Source organism: Gallinula chloropus (assembly GCF_964237585.1).
Source record: "Gallinula chloropus genome assembly, chromosome: 4".
NCBI lineage: Eukaryota > Metazoa > Chordata > Aves > Gruiformes > Rallidae > Gallinula > Gallinula chloropus.
The window spans coordinates 50,564,987-50,581,340 of record NC_140088.1 but is presented as its reverse complement, the minus strand read 5'-3'; the positions used below and the strand labels follow the sequence as shown (position 1 = coordinate 50,581,340).

The 16,354-nt window shown below is 40.4% G+C and overlaps 1 protein-coding gene across 2 annotated transcripts in view; it reads right to left on the bottom strand.

Annotated features, from left to right (window-relative positions):
* Positions 1-16,354, bottom strand: part of BLTP1 (bridge-like lipid transfer protein family member 1) — a gene marked incomplete at its 5' end in the record, with an annotated part of 114,037 nt that overhangs the window by 49,948 nt on the left and 47,735 nt on the right. For both annotated transcript variants that reach the window (XM_084262724.1, XM_084262725.1), the window contains 14 exons: positions 273-366; positions 760-999; positions 2,629-3,335; positions 4,033-4,208; positions 4,735-4,910; positions 6,244-6,402; positions 7,267-7,486; positions 9,322-9,470; positions 10,392-10,632; positions 12,605-12,757; positions 13,119-13,269; positions 14,130-14,281; positions 14,508-14,719; positions 15,397-15,594. In XM_084262724.1, the coding sequence (XP_084118850.1) occupies positions 273-366; positions 760-999; positions 2,629-3,335; positions 4,033-4,208; positions 4,735-4,910; positions 6,244-6,402; positions 7,267-7,486; positions 9,322-9,470; positions 10,392-10,632; positions 12,605-12,757; positions 13,119-13,269; positions 14,130-14,281; positions 14,508-14,719; positions 15,397-15,594 (3,028 nt within the window). The remainder of the gene's footprint in view (positions 1-272; positions 367-759; positions 1,000-2,628; positions 3,336-4,032; positions 4,209-4,734; positions 4,911-6,243; positions 6,403-7,266; positions 7,487-9,321; positions 9,471-10,391; positions 10,633-12,604; positions 12,758-13,118; positions 13,270-14,129; positions 14,282-14,507; positions 14,720-15,396; positions 15,595-16,354) is intronic.

Genomic DNA, 16,354 nt, shown 5'->3' with positions numbered 1-16,354 from the left:
ACCCTGGACTGAAACCTGCTAATACATTCATTGTTTCCCTTCTCTGCTTACTCAGATATGTTTTTCTCAGGCTCCTCTCCATGGGCACACACAGTAATTAGCTTTGGGAATCAAACTCGGACCCAATTCTACGGCAGCTGCACAGCTGCCACCAAACTCTAGGACTTCACGGATTCTGCTTTCTGCGCAGTAAGCTACATACCTGTACTGCCACAGAACGATAGCATGTCTGTGCACTTGAACAATTTTAAATAATCAAGCTTCACACTTACTGGATATTTGGGGTAATTCCCTCCAGCAGGACGATATTGACCCCTCCTATGTGAGCAGTGGCACATGTCTCAGTCATCTTCTGATGCAGTACGTCTTTAAGAAAGAAGACATTCAACAGTGTTGCATTCAGTAAAATACTCCCAGGTATGCCTACGGCTTTCAAAAATGTAGTGGCAAGAAAATAACTGAAAAATTAAGTAACACCAAATTTAAATTGCAACAGGAAGAAAGCTTTTGAAAATTAAAGGAGTGACTACCTTCTAAAACCATTTTCTTCACAGCCTTTTCGGAAAATCTCACATCCTTTTAAAATCCTTCAGCATCCTAGTAATTGTTTTTAAAATAACTTGTTGAACATTACTACACTATTCACACACAGGCATGGAGCACATGTATTTACAAAGCAATCAGTCACACACATACATACATGTCAACCTGTAAAGCTGCCACTGAATTCAGTTACAGAGTAGTTTTAGCTCATCCCACCTTTCATTTTCTCTTTCAGGGTGAAACTGCCATGGATTCGCTTCAGTTCAGACTCCATGGTTAGACCGCCAATGTCTGCCTCCAGGTGGGTTCTGTTCACCATGCCTATTCCAAAGACGATGAGAGTCACATGTTGCGGCTCTGAAGTCACCAGGCTGCGCTTCCTCTGCGCGTCTCTGCCGTTATCCTGTTCATTCTCAAACACCACTCTACAGGCAGGTTCAGTTGGGCTTCGCACACCTATGAAAATACAAAGGAATTACTTAAGGATGCTTTACAGAAGTCCTTTAAAAGAAATCCTTGACATGCCCCATTTATATCTGTACTTGAAACTGAAGATCATTTGTATCACACATTAAGCAAAGTCTTCAAGCAAATTATTATTATTATTATTCCACACTAGCACTGCAACAGAACTAAATTCAAGAAGTGATACAATTTCATTATTATTCAGAGATATATTCTTATGTACATTAAATAAATATGTGTCTGTTTGTCATTTTATTGTTATATAAATGTTCTGAAAGTTTCCAACTATCTTGTTTCTTTTTTGATCATTGCACAGCCAAAGGTTGTTACCATTTCGTTTTGGATGAGCAAGTTTTCCTTTCTGAAACTGAAGAGCATAAAAACAATCTAAGAAAATTCACATTTTCTGCAGGTATCATAGCTGTAGATACTACATTCTGTGCATGAAAGATATTGCCCTCTGTTTAACAGAAGCTTTTGTATGACACTCACTTTCTCATTTCAACCCAAAGAAAATAAGCCTAACCAGTAACTATACTGTTGCCCGCATATTTATAGTGGCCTAAGTGCACCAACAGAAAGAACGATGGCAAGCCAGCTCTCAAATTTACTCTGCTGTACTAAAATGACATTGGAAAGAGAGCACAATGATCAGCCCAGATCTCAGAGCTCTGGGTGAAATTATGGCCCAAATGCCTGTAATCTTTGCCAGACTTCACTGAAATTATTATTTCACTTTTTCTTCTCTCAAAGGTAGGTTCACAAATGATTATTTTGACGTTCCCAGGGCAGAAATGATCTCCCCCTTGGGATCGCTTACATATGTGCTTAAGTATTTTTACAAAATAACATACAGCATTTCCCTTAACCACTTGAAACCAAAACACACATTGGGAGGAACAAACTCAATCCATCCTGTACACAACTAACCAGAAAATTCAACCTCTTAACACATTTCCACACCCAGTGTGGATCTAGATTAACAGAGCAGCACAAGAATCAAGGGACTGAATTTGAAACTAATCAATTCACACATACTTCATTAAGTCTATTCATTAGTTTAAACAGGAGGGGAATCAACTATTTAAAAGGGTAGACTATGGCAGGACAAGGGGGAATGGATTGAAGCTAAAGGAGGGAAGGTTTAGATGAGATATTAGGGGGGAAGTTTTTTTTTATAGAGAGAGTGGTGAGGTGCTGGAACAGGCTGCCCAGAGAGGTGGTGGATGCCCTGTCCCTGGAGGTGTTCAAGGCCAGGTTGGATGGGGCCCTGGGCAACCTTGTGTAGATCCAGGACTGGAGGTTGGTGGCCCTGCCAGGGGCAAGGGGTTGGAACTCTGTGATCCTTGGGGTCCCTTCCAACACAGAACATTCTATGATTTTACGATAAGTCTAGGTTTGAAAGAATTAAAATATAAAGCCAGAACATAATTCTCTTCTTTAGTATACCCTCCTGATGAGTTAATTAGAAGCTGCCCCACAACTCTCACCACTTGCCCTTCTGATTCAAGTCACTTGGAGTGGGCAACTTTCAAAAACTGCCCCATGGTCAAGCTTTAGAAGAACAGACCTGAGCAAAAGCACATGCTCCTAATTATTTGGATTCCCGAGTTAGTTTACCTGTTGGCCCGAATGTTTCAGAAGACTTTTCTAAAATCCCAGTTGGATCAGAGATGAGTGAATAGAAGTTCAAGAGTTTATACATATTTTGCCAGCACTCAGCAGAAGGTTCGCTCTGTTCCGACACAGTAATAGAGTCAGAGTCATCCATATGAATGGTCATGTGGTCAACTACGTCTTTTGAACCTTTCCTGGACACTTTAGAAGTTCTTCTTTCTGACCTCCCCAAGGAATTCTTGTTTCGAGACTCTTTTTTGTTGTTCTCATTGTTTGTTCGTTTGCTCTTGGTGTTGTTCACTCTGTTGCCTCCGTTGAGGCTTCCTCGAGAACTTCGGCTGAAATCAGAAGAGCGGAAGTCCCTGTGCTTGCGGGTTTTAAAAGTAGGTGTTGGAGAGGCCGATCCAGCCGTGTATCTGCTAAGTTTGATGTCCGTCTGCGTGGCTTTGATATCATCAATCATGGTACTGAACTGATGAATGAGACGGACCAGTGCCATATCTACGTGCTGGCTTATGGACTGGCAGGAAATGGTAAAATTACAGTGAAACGTATTATAATAGCGTTTGTTCAAGTCATGAAAAGACAGAGCGTTGGTGGAGTTGTGGGGCGTGCAAATGGATTTCTCCATCACAACAGCACTAATACTGAAAGTTTCTAACATCAAAGCTGGTTTGAATTCAAGAGGAGGAAGATTGACAGCTCCTTGCCTAAGGAAAGAAAAGGTACAAGTCACTACTTTGTAAACAATAAAAGTATTTGACTCCCATAAAAAGAAACACAGTGCTACAACTAATGTACTGAATGCAGCCTTTTATTTCCCCAAGGTATCATCTTCTTACCATAGCTCTAAATTCAAAAAATGATGTCTGATACTTTCATGCTGCGAGATACTATCACAGTCATCAGTCAGTTCAGGCATGCAATCTTTCCACCACCAGCTAAAATTTTGCTCGAAGTCGGTGGTGGGCGGAGAAGGTTCGACATTTACACCATAAGTAGCAGCCTCATTTACAGGGTTAATTACAAAACAGCATTCAAGAGCCTCTCAAATTTCTCCCACTATTATTCACATCAGTAACCTTGTCCAGATCATGCCTGGAGGTTGTTGGCCTTGCCTGTGGCAGGGTGTTGGAACTCTATGGTCGTTGGGGTCCTCTCCAAACCTCGACCATTCTATGATTCTATGATCAGCTGCTTCCCCAATCTCCAATTTTCAAAAGTAGGTGAGTCTTAAATACATAAACGTTTCCAAATAATTCCATAGAAAGATAAATAAATTAGATTATTCTAACAGAAAAAATATTCTAACAGGTGGAAGTGCTTTGGAATTCTATGTCTTCATATGAAAATCCTAATTTCTGTTCCTTAGCCAATATTCTTATGTTTTAATACCTCACAACATACCTTCGAGCTCGTTTGCTTTTTCGTTCCTTTGCTGTGTCCGAATCAACAATATCTGCTCTGAGACAGTCCAAAGTTCCTGAGAAGGAAAGGTACTCTCCGAAGTACATTCTGTAGCAGAGTGGCATCGCATCCTGAGACTGAATTCCCGTGTAACTGAGAAGAGGTTTGAAAACAACCTACAAAACAAACCCCACCGTTTTACTTATTGCTGCCCCGATTATTCCTGTACTCTTGCTCCATCATTCATCGATCTACTGTATTTACACCACCCATTACATAATCCAGAATGTTTTTCAGTGTTATTGACAATGCTGTTAAACAGAAAAGAAAGTGGATAAAAAGGAGAAGCCTGATGGACTTCTTGAGCAAAAAACTTGACTCCGCAGCAAGCTGGCACTGAATGCTTAGCTAAGGGAGCAAGGGTTCTGCATGTTGCCCCCAGTAAAAAGTACTTGGGGAAAGAGAGAACTGTCATAAATGCTCCAATATGTAAGTTTTAAGACAATGCTCTACCAATCACCACTTCAAGTTTGTTACTAGGAGTTTCTTCAGCCTTTCATCTTTGCACAGGAACGCATAAGAAACACCTACAAAAACAGGATAATGTGATTTCATCCTTATAAAGTTTTGTTGGATTTTTTTTCAAGTAGTAACTGTTTTTTCCCCACAAAACTCCCAAATACATCAGGAAACCCCCCATACCTGTGCATCTGCTAGCTGGACAGCAGGAAACCCCTGGTTCCCCTCTTCCACACCCGCAATGTCATCCTGACTGGTGCTGTGCTGTGAGTGCGTGCCATCCAAGGTGTTCTGGTCACTAGACAAAACTGTGTTGAAGTCTGAAGCAGAGGGTATCGTAGGAAGATTGGGTGCCACACCTGAAAAATAAATACCCATGGAACACTAACACCACAGCAAATCTCACCAACAACAACTCTATTAATTCAGTGAGGTTAATTACACAGGAACACATGCCATATACATAGACAGCAGTCAGGTCTATAACCTCCCAGAAGTGTTGTTCAGGATAAAGCCACAATCTGATGTTGCTGAGACAGGTAACAGAGATAGTCCAAGCCGCATGTGGAAAGTGTAAAAGTACTTCCTCCTTTTTGCTCTCCTTTCCAAGGCCTTCTCTCTGAACCCCATTCTGTAGGGTACTTAACTCCTCCTTAAAATAGCTTATAGGCAGCAGCCTATACACATCAATCAACAAAAGCAAAGACTATGCAAAGATTATCATTTGCAGATACTTTTAGCTTTCAGTGTGCTCTAAACTTCTAGGGTTTATTGGTCCCAAAGCAAGATGCGCTAATTAGACCCCTATAGATCAGTTTCTAGCCAAATACGCTCTTCCTACAAATTACTTCAGCCAGCCACTGTCCTGCAGCTGCTCTACTCACTGATAACCAGACATGCAGTACAAGGGCGATGCTGAATCACCTGCATGGAGTCTGGGCCTCCATGGGCCTCTGGGCATGGAGTCTCCACCTCCATGAGACAGAGCTGCTCTGCCAATATAAATTAATCCTGATCCTTCAAAAACTCCATCTTATAACACTATCAAACAATTAAGGATACATTAAACCAATATACGACAGTTAAAGGACTATTAATAGAAGAAGCAGTCAAGTTTCAGTGTTAGTGAAAAAGAGAGTCCCATTTGGGGATTACGTATGGTGACAGACTTACAAGAATAATAAACAAGCTGCATTAAGTTATTATGGATCTGTTTAAGACACTTGAAGACTTTCAGCAAGGTGCATTTTCTTTCCTCCATTCTTTCCCTTGCACCAGCTGATCACTTCCCAGCCCTAAAGAAGGCTACTCTCCAAACAGATGTTTGTGTTTAGTCTCAAAATTGAGCTGAGAAAGAGCGAGGATTCTGATGTACTACTACAAAAGCAGCATCCACTGAGGATGGTTTTATGGCTTCACTTTTGGCAGCTACACAGGGTTTTGGAAGCTATGTTTACTGTTCCAAATGTAAGACAAAGCTAAGTTTTTGGAAGTAGGGTGAGGAAAAGGCAAAGAACAGTTTTGTTGAAATCACATTTGTTCATTTTCCAAGTTGCTGAACAGTCCCACTATGGGACAGTTACAGCTGTTGAACTTAAGTCATTTGCTCCATTACTTCCAGAATGACTATGACAAACCTCGAAAACAGCCAACCCTGAGGCATCTCTTAAATTCAGCTATAATTAGCAATACCTGTTTGAAGACTATTGTGCCCAGACTTGGTGGCAGGACTTTCTTGTACTACACTCCCTCTGTTTCCCACAGCATTTGACATCCAGTTATAGAAGCTCACAGAAGATGGTTCAGACAGCAAAGGATGTTCAGATAACATGTCTGTGGCCACAGTATTTCCTATACAGATAAAACAAAAGCTTTAGCATTTGTCGTATTGAAGTCAGGAAAAAACCTCCCAAAACAGAGTGTAATTTTACTGACAATACGCATTTCACTGTAAAATAAATGCTAATTCTCAAGGTTTATTCCTGTAAACTATAGGTGCTAGCGCTGAAGTTACACTACGGCACTAAACAATGTTGCACTGTGTGTCTTTGGAATGGTTCAGCTCTACCATTCATTAGAGGAGAACAGTCATTAAGAATCAAAAATACCTTTTTTTCTGAATAATATTTCATTCCCTGACAGCAAAGGAGAGAAGTAGAGAAAATACAGTATCAAAGTTATCTGGGTTTTCTTCATATAAATTACAACAATGTAATCTGAATAGTAATACAGAACATGAACATTTCAAAGTATATTTTTTCAAAACTTCTGCAAATCATATTTGTTCAAAAGACCATGATTTGCAAGTTGTTACACACAAACTGAGTTACTGGAACATTACTTTTAGACCACTTTTTGAGCTACTACTTACAAGGTCGTAAAAAAAAAAAGACTAATAGAGAATTCCTTTATTCATTCAAAAGGACTCAAATATATGTTATATCAAAAAAGCAGTGGGGCTAAAAGGCAAGTATTTTAAATTATTTTGTTAGTTGGGTTTTTTCTTTCCCTTCACCCCAATGCACCACTGCAGGTTGCTTCTAGTGGTGCAGCAGTGTCTAGGAACTGCTATTAAATGCTGGGATTTTATTTGGGAGGGGAGGAAGGTGGGGTCTTAAACAGAAATGATAACTCACAGTGAAAATACAGAACCTTTTCTAAAACATTAAAATAAAAATCAATCCCCCATTTCCCTCCCTTTAGCTGACATCATACCTGTTCTTGTTAAAGAACTACTTTTAACTGCGGTTGTACTTCTTTGAGGAGTCCCTTCCAAAAGATTATGCAGGCTAGGAAAACTCCCAGTGAGATAGCTGAGCAGACTCTCTTTTCTTGGACTTTCTTTAACTGCCATTCCAGAACGGCCAACGTGAACCGGTGAATCCGTAGCTGTATCTCCACTGGTGTAACTTAAGGAATGATACGGATGGATTCCCTTGTGAAGAAAAGAAAGAAACTAATGAAACACTGTGTAAACTTCAAAAAGCAGCAGAGTTTGATCTGAATATGAGATCAGAACACAACAGCTATGGAATTCTCATTCCTGCAAACTTTCGGACAGCACTTCACTTGGGGCAGGTTACATGCATGACGGTGCCTGAATTGTCAAGTATTAAAATCATTTTATGCCTAAAAACCAAGTTTAAAAAGCCAAACAGTAACAAATGGAGCTGCAGATGTGTAGAATTCACCTAAAGCAAGTCTCCAGAAGGAACAGTGCATATCACAGAACATAAGCCTCCTTTGCCTTTGTCTTTGTCTGAAGACCAACCCCCTTGCATCCTTGGTATACTGGTAAGCACAGCCTCTGGGGAAGGTGAAGAATGGAGGCCAGTGACATCTGGCATCAAGAAGGCAGCTCCTGGTCCATCCTAAGGTCTAGATCTATGAAACAGGTTCCTTGCCCTCGAAACTGAATAAAGCTAGATGTACTTTCAAGCTTCCACCTGGCAGTGCCATACAACGAATGCAAAACGAGTAGAAGCACCTGTAACTACACTGTTCCCAACCCACCAGGTCTCTTCGATGGAAACATCTGGCCCATGTACTTAAAGCACAGGAAAGAAATGGACAACAGTGGGGTTATGTCATTTACTTAGACGTACTTTCAAGCAAAACATCTGGTCCACTTGGCCATAAACCACGTAAGACTACAAGGAGGGAGCAGGAAGCGACTGCAGTGGACAGCTATCTGCTTGCTAGTGGGGAACAGATCTGCCAGCATATGCTGGGGTCTGACCAGCTGGAAAACAGCTCTGCAGAAAAGGATGTGGGGGTCCTGGTGGACACCAAGTTGAACATGAGGCATCAACATGCCGTTCCTGGGCTGTCCAGCCAAGGCTGCGTTTGGCAGTAAGCTGCTAACAAATCAAGGTAGATGATCTGAGTCTCCTACTCAGCACTGGTGAGGCCACATGTGTAGTATTGTGTCCAGAATGGGCTATCTGGCACCAGACAGAAATACTGGAAAGACTCCAACAAAGGGTCACTAAGACAATTAAGGGACCAGAGCATCTCTGACGTGAGAAAAGGTTGAGAGTTGGGACCGTTCAGCTTTGGGAAGAGAAAGCTCAGAGCCAATCTTTTTATGGAGTGTCCATCCTTGGCAATCTTGAAAAGCCATTTGGACATAACACTGAGCAACAGGTTCTAGGTGGCCCTGCTTGAGGAGCGGGGTTGGGCAAATGACCTACAGAAGTCCCCTTCAATCTCAATCATTCTGTGAGAACACACAGATGAAAAGGAATCTGTACAAGCCACCAAGCTGCCTAACAAACACAGAGGACAACAAGTTAAAGAAAACAAAACTCCCAAACCCTACAAACATTCAGAGACTCCTTTAGTTCAGAAAGTAGAGCTACAAATAAAATCCTTGCTGCTTTCTGAACAGCTTGTGGAATAAAACACCCCACTCTAACCTTGTTACAAGTTATCACAGACCTCTGCTTTGTCAATCTTTCGTTTTGTATGACAGTTAAACCCTCATTTCTGCTTCCATAAATAGATGAAAAGCCATAAAAGTTAATGGACATCCTTAAGCAATGCACAGTATCCATGGGGTTTTAAGCATGGCTCTGAAGTTAATTGACAAGAAAAAACATAAAGAACAGACACAGAATAAACATCCCAAACAATGGAGCATCTCTTTTATAAGGTAAGGAGCATACTGTCCATGTGTTACAGTTGTAGGTACTTTTCAGATGGAAGAACTGCTTCCTATGAGGCCAGCTACGAAGTGCTTGTCCTAGTGCCCCGCGCGAGGGGACTCACCTTGATCTTCAGAACAGAATCGCTGTGCGTGTGGGTCTTGGATAATTTCCTCATGATCTCAGCACCAGTTACAGGCCCAGAAGAGCCACCAGCAGGCGGGGGGCGAGTAGCTGTACCTTCTAAGAGCATGGTGTGCTCACTGACAGTAGCTGGAACCAAGCAGACAAGTTTTTACATTCGTAGATATATGGGGAACCAAGATGGTCTTTTATTAGGTACATTTATGTACAAGCAGCCATGAACTTCTGAGTTCTGACACACAGCTACACACCGTTACCCAGGGAATTTTAAGACAAGTAAGAAAACCTCAGACATGGGGCTACTGGATTTGGTTTAGAAATTCAAGTACAAATTTTTATCCTTATAGCACGTTGCTCCATGCTATAGATCCAAAATCAAGTTGCAAAATTTCACTTTCTTTTGCTGACTCTGGCACAGCTGATAAGTCAAAAAATTAAGCTGCTTACATTTGCATGAATTCTATTCATAAGTAAATGTATACAAGGCAGAAAAATTGCCACTTGCAAAGCATTTTATTTAGGTCCTTCCTTTCTGTTGTTCTTAAGTCAGCTCTGTACAAGTATAAAGCCAAATCAGGAGCTGATCTTAAATTGGCAATGCAGAAACTGGCAACAGAAGTCTACTACGTATGAAGCTGTAAAAACAAGGGAAAAAGAAAACATGACTTCACAAAGAACAAATAAGAAGGTACGTTTGAAGCTGTGCCTAGAAAGCTCATAGAAATCCATGCTACAACTCTTAACTAAGGTCAGAAGCTGCACAACAAAATCCTACTTCCAAGCTATCAAATAATCTTTTGTGCAGTAAATAATAATACAAAGCATGTGAAGGAAGTTTCTCAATTTGTTTTTCTCCAAACACACAGTAATTATTCTAATACTGTAATTATAGTTGGCAGCAGTAGCTTCAAAATGAAGACGATTCTGAAAAAGAAGCATGATGACTCTTAATAATATACTCAGGCATTAAAATTCAAGAAGATACAAATGCTCTGAGAGGAGCTACTTGTCGCTGAGAACTTTTACGGAGACAGAAGAACACAAAAATACCTGCATCAAATTCAAATTCTGCTCCATCAGCACTTGTGTCACTCTGCAGACCCCCTCCGTTGTCTAATCCAAGTCCATCCTCGTGCTCGTGGCAGGCATTTGCCTGCAGTTTCACTGGCTGAGCTGGTCTGTGTAAACTGACTCCTTTAAAGGCCGGGGTCACCACAATGAACTTCATCCACTGCCTCGCTAAGGCAACTAGACCTTTCTTTAAGGTTACTAAGGCAGGAAGGCCATCACTCTTAAAAAAAATAATTAAAATAAATAAAATGAAGATCACAGCATTTTAAAGTAAAAAAAACCCCACACAAACAAACAAACAAGGGGGGGATGGAAGATGCCAGAACTCCCTTAAATCTTTAAACTGAAGAGGCTTATGACAAACATGCTGGCACCACACAACATCCATTCAGATACAAGTTGCCATACTGCTAACAGATAAAACTTACAGTAAATACATTCAGTTACATGACCCAAGGACCTAGCCCAAAGGGCTAAAAATAATCAACAGGAAACAGGTTTATCAAATATGAAACTGAAAGTATTTCAAATCATCATAAGGCTCCCAACTATGGACTGATGTTCGCAACAGCAAAGACTGACTGGAGAAACAGAACTGAAATTAAAAAGGGTTTTTTTTTTCCCCAGTGTTGGTAAATAGAATTTGAAAAACGAATCTGAGGCAAAAAATAGGGTTTGTTTTGATTACACCACTGAATTGTGCTGAAGAAAAAAGTTCAGATATCGCAGAATCACGAGGTTGGTAAAGACCTTTGAGATTACTGAGTCCAACCGTTCCTGTCCTATGCTAAACCATATCCCGGAGCACCTCATGTACCCGTCTTATAAACACATCCACAGTGCTATTTCTGATCATCGGGGGCTCAGCTGAATATGTTGAAAAGCATGGCATTTAAATCTGACAGCCAGGGAATTGGATAATGAAGATGACACAAAATCAGGAACAAACACTCCTCCTTACGCCTAGTATGTTTGTTCAAACAATTAAATCCAGACATTTACATTATAAAACCACCAAGAAAAAGATTAGTTCCTTAAGCCTTAAGAGTTTCTACAATTCTGGCTCTATTCTTAAACTGTCTGCATTAACCAAGCATTCCCAAAGGACATGAGAATTAGTTCTGAAGGAGAGAATTTGGAATAAGCTAATCAGTGCATGCGCTTGCCTTAACGATTGAGATTTATTCCATTTTAAAGCTTCAGACACAAAGTTTTACTACTTTGCTGTTATCCTGAAGCAAAAAGAAATCTGATTTAAAAGGCCAGCCACGATTTTAAAGAATGCCTTTCTGTTTGATGAGAACGGCCTGGTAAAAACTATCCATACACCCAGGCCACAACAAACACAGCAGATAGAAAGTAAACAAGATGGCAGAAGCCACATTTATTTAGCAGTTTAAGGATATATAGACAAGTTTGGGGGAGACTGGCTGGAGAGCTGTCAGGCAGAGAAGGACCGTGTTGGGTGACTGCCGACTGAACATGAGTCAGCAGTGTGTCCAGGTGGCCAAGAAGGCCAGTGGCATCCTAGCTTGTATGAGACACAGCATGGCCAGTAGGTCCAGGGAAGTGATTGTGCCCCTGTTCTTGGCATTGGTGAGGCCGCATCTCAAGCACTGGGTCCAGTTCTGGGCTCCTCACCATACACAGGACATTGAGATCCTTAAGTGAGTCCAGAGAAAGGCAGCCAGGCTGGGGAAGGGGCTGGAGGGCAAATCATAAGAGGAGCGGATGAAGGAGATGGGGATATTCAGCCTTGAGAAGAGGAGGCTGAAGAGCAGTGGGCGATGGTCTCTTCAGCCAGGTGACAGGAGATAGGACAAGGGGAAATGGCACAAAGCTGTGCCAGGGCAGGGTCAGATTAGATGTTAGGAAAAAGTTTTTCACTGAAAGAGTTGTCAGGGCCTGAAACAGGTTGCACAGGGAAGGGGTTGAGTCACTGACCCTGGATGTGTTTAAAAGATGGATAGATGAGGTACTTAGGGATATGGTTTAGCATAGGACGGGAACGGTCAGACTGGATGATCTTAAAGGTCTTTTCCAACCTTGTGATTCTGTGATTCTGCTTGGGTTATAGTTTCTTGTTTGTTAATGTTCCTTGAACCGTTACCTAATTTAAGACATTAGAACCAGCACATTTGAAATTAAGACCCTGAGTTTATTTTTATTTCTGTTTTTATAGCGTAGCTCACCATGGTGGCATCCTCGATAATGGAGTAATTTGCTTGATGAAGGTAATGGTGCAAGATATTACACAGTAAACAGGAAGGATTTTCTTGCAAGAAGCGAGCCACTTTGGTAAGCCTGTTGTACTTGCTCCTCAGAGGGAAGTGCACGCTTTTATTCTAGGGTAAAACAGAACAAGTTTTCACACAGGAACATACTTACAGGACACAGACATTAACTATGAGATTTCACCTACGACATCACCAACTTCTAACCTGCCATGAGAACAATTTGCTTTGTGGGTGCCTGGCATATCTTAAATAGCATTGCGTGAGAGATCATACACAATGCTTTAAATGTATTTCCATGAAGTAATAAAACAGAAGGCTGGATGCAAATTACAGGCTTGATTAAGTTATCTTTGGAGTAATGGATGTATTTCACAGAAACTCTTATCAGCAAAAATAGCAGAAACCCAAACAAATATATATTACACTGCTCTGTTCCAATACACCTATTGATTCTATAGAGGTCATTTACCTCTAAAGCTTCTGTCATAATGCAGCCCATAACAGCACAGATTCGCAGGGTTCCTTCAGTTTCCAGCTTATTTAATGATGACTTCACTTGATCGATGGGAACCAGCCAAGCACCAACTGCAGGCGTCGCAGTACTCAGGAGGTTCAGCTGCCTATTCAGAAAAATAAAGAAGAACTAAGTATTCATGTTTTGCAGCAGCAGTTAGTGGGATTTTCTATAATCAATGACATTCAAATAGGTGGAATATGACAGCACAATGTTCCACAGCAACAAACACAAACTTATTGCCTGGAAAATGAAGGCTGGCCAAAAGTGCCTGAGGCAGGTTTTGTTTTACTCGCTCACACACTCACGATTCCATCCACCCTTGCTACTGCTATTCCCTCCTTTTCCCATTTGTATTCCCTACAGGAATTACACAACTTGATAATCTCACCCCTGACTGGATCCCACATTAACTGCTGGACAACACGTCATGAAGGAATTTGACTGAAGGGCCAAAGCAAGAATTTTAGGAAAACAGCAGAGTGTTATGTAATGTGTAGCTATATACTGCGCTTAAACTACTGACAGGTAAGAATATTTTGCTTTTTCTACAAACATAAATTCAAAGATTTATCTTGAACTTTTAAGTGCAATGGCAGTAAGAGCATGGGTTGAATACCAAAAGCAGAGTGGTTGTCGTCTCTAGCATCTCTCCTACTCAAAACACCCTCCCCTGCTTTCCTCCATCACAAATTTCAGTCTCACCGGAAGATTTCTGTTGGTTGTTGGGGCTTTTTTGTTATCTTCCTTCTCTTTTTTTAATCACACCTCACTAAACTTTTTCTAGCAACACTTCCATGTAAAGACAAACAAGAATTACCGTGTCACATGTAAAATCCAAAATTTTCACTTCCAAAAAAGCTTCAAAAATGACTAAAACTATATCCAGAATCTACCAAGAACACAACTGCAATTTAACAAAGCAAAATGATCATTTTCATTCTTTTAAAGCAGGTAAAATTATACCTTGAAAATACATGGGCCGGAGACCGTACGTTGGTAGGGGCTGCAAAACTAAACCAAATTTCTTTGATTGTTAGCTTCATGCTGCAAGAGTCAGGGGGAGGAGGCATCAAGGGTATATCTTTTTTCAGATCATCGGATTCAACCCCTTCATCCTTAAACAACAAACAAACAAAAAAATAATTGCAAAGTCAAAAGTGAAATTGAAAAGTGGTGTCCACCAACTTTCCCAAGGTAATACCAAAGGATCTTGCAGAACAGGATTTAACAAGACAGCTATTAAATTGGGGATTTCTTATTATGAATGTTAATCACTTTCAAAGGAAAAATCCCACCAAACCCCAACCCGAGGCTGATCTCTTCCACAATGGATGCACGTACCTGCTCATCGGAAACTGAATTTCCGTTAATATCTGAAGAGGGACTTATTCTATCGCAAGGAAGGTTATCCTCAGACACGTCTGTGTTATAACCACTACCAGTTGGAGAATCCGAAGAGTTATTTGATGCAAGCAATCCACCTCTCTCTGTATCTCTTGATTTACCCATGACTCCAAAGGTATTATACAACACCGCTCCAGACTGCCTTCCCCCTGCAAAAGCATACACACCAAGACTGCAGATGTTTGCCACACATCAACGTCTGTAAGTTATGTCCCATAGAAAAGGAGGAATACATAGGATTTTGGTTAGACCAGGTGCATTGCCACTTTACACAAGCATTTATCACTAGTTTATTTACATACAACAATTTATCAGCTAGTTGCAGAGCTTCTGATAGTTTGTTCTAAGTAGACAAAGAATACTCAACGTGAGTTGAGTTGTTTTTAAACATTATTCCCTGAAAAAAAAAATCACCTGGATTACAAAAAATCCATATATGATGGTTTTTCCTCTCTTTCATGCTAGCTTTCTCTCCCCAAAGCAAAACTCTAGCCCTGTAAGGAGATACCTACTGTGGGTATGACTGCAAGGTACTTTAAGAGATCAATGCAAGCATCAATTTTTACCTTCATTTTAAATTCAGAAACTGCTGCAACTGATTCACCTAGAATTTTTTTGTAGAGTGGTATAAGTGGTGTTGATTACCAGAAGTTCCTTTACTGTATAATCTACTCCATGATATAATTTATTTGTAATAGACATGTACAATTTAGTGTGATCTATTTCCAACAATTTCTAATCACATAATTGCTAAACTAGAAGACCCACAATAGAATAATTAGCAACTTCATAAAGCAGAAGAATATAAAGCTTGCATAAGTCTTACCTTTTATAGTTAAATTTTCAATCCCACACTCAAACATGATCCAACCCCACTTCTCCTGACTAGGGCCAATTCTAGTCACATCTGGAACAGCTTGTTGATCTGTTTCATCCACAAAAGCAAACTCATCCAATTCTTCCAAAGTAAAAAGAACTTTTGATTTCCCAAAAGGAATAGCTGTTATTGCACAAGTTCCAATATCTGTGAAAACAAACAAGTTTACCACTTTATTACAAAATGAAAAAAACCCAAAAACTTTACATCTTCAAATAGCTCTCTGAAGTTTACAGTGTATTGGAAGTGTTGCCCCTTTAGCGTTCCTGAAACAAGGGGTACTGATAAAATCAAAGTAAGAGCAAGGACAAAAAGAAGCATAGTTTATGAAGTCTAAAAACCTTCCTCCTGGTAGGAACCTTCCTATATGGGCAGGCTACTTTTTAAGTTTGGGAAAAAAAAAAAAAAGGACAGAGCAATGCAAAGTTAAATCTTCAAGACATTCCCAATCCTAACACATCATCTGTCTTCCTTCTCTTTTCATAGAGTCATAGCTCCCCAGACACGTACAAATAAAGTCTATGAAATGGGCAACCGGCCTGAAATGGTTTTACCAAGAAACCAAACCAAACCACCCACTCCTAAGGAATACCAACAGTTGAATACAGCACCATGTGTCAGTGACACTGACACTGCTCTTGGACAATATGGTTTAGGAGGAATGCACTTGGTATTAACAACAGGATACTTGAAAGATATTTAAATAAAGTTCTAATTTTAATTCAAAGACTGCTTCTTGGTTGGAAGCATGACTGTCTGTGTCGGGAGGATGTAAAGCACCAAGTCTCATAGTAAAATACAGACAAGCAGATTTTAATTCATTCTGATCTTTCCTGTCTAATATCCAGAAGGGTACTGTGCCACCTTAATTTCTTTGATGTTGGGATGTAGCTTAAATATAAATCCT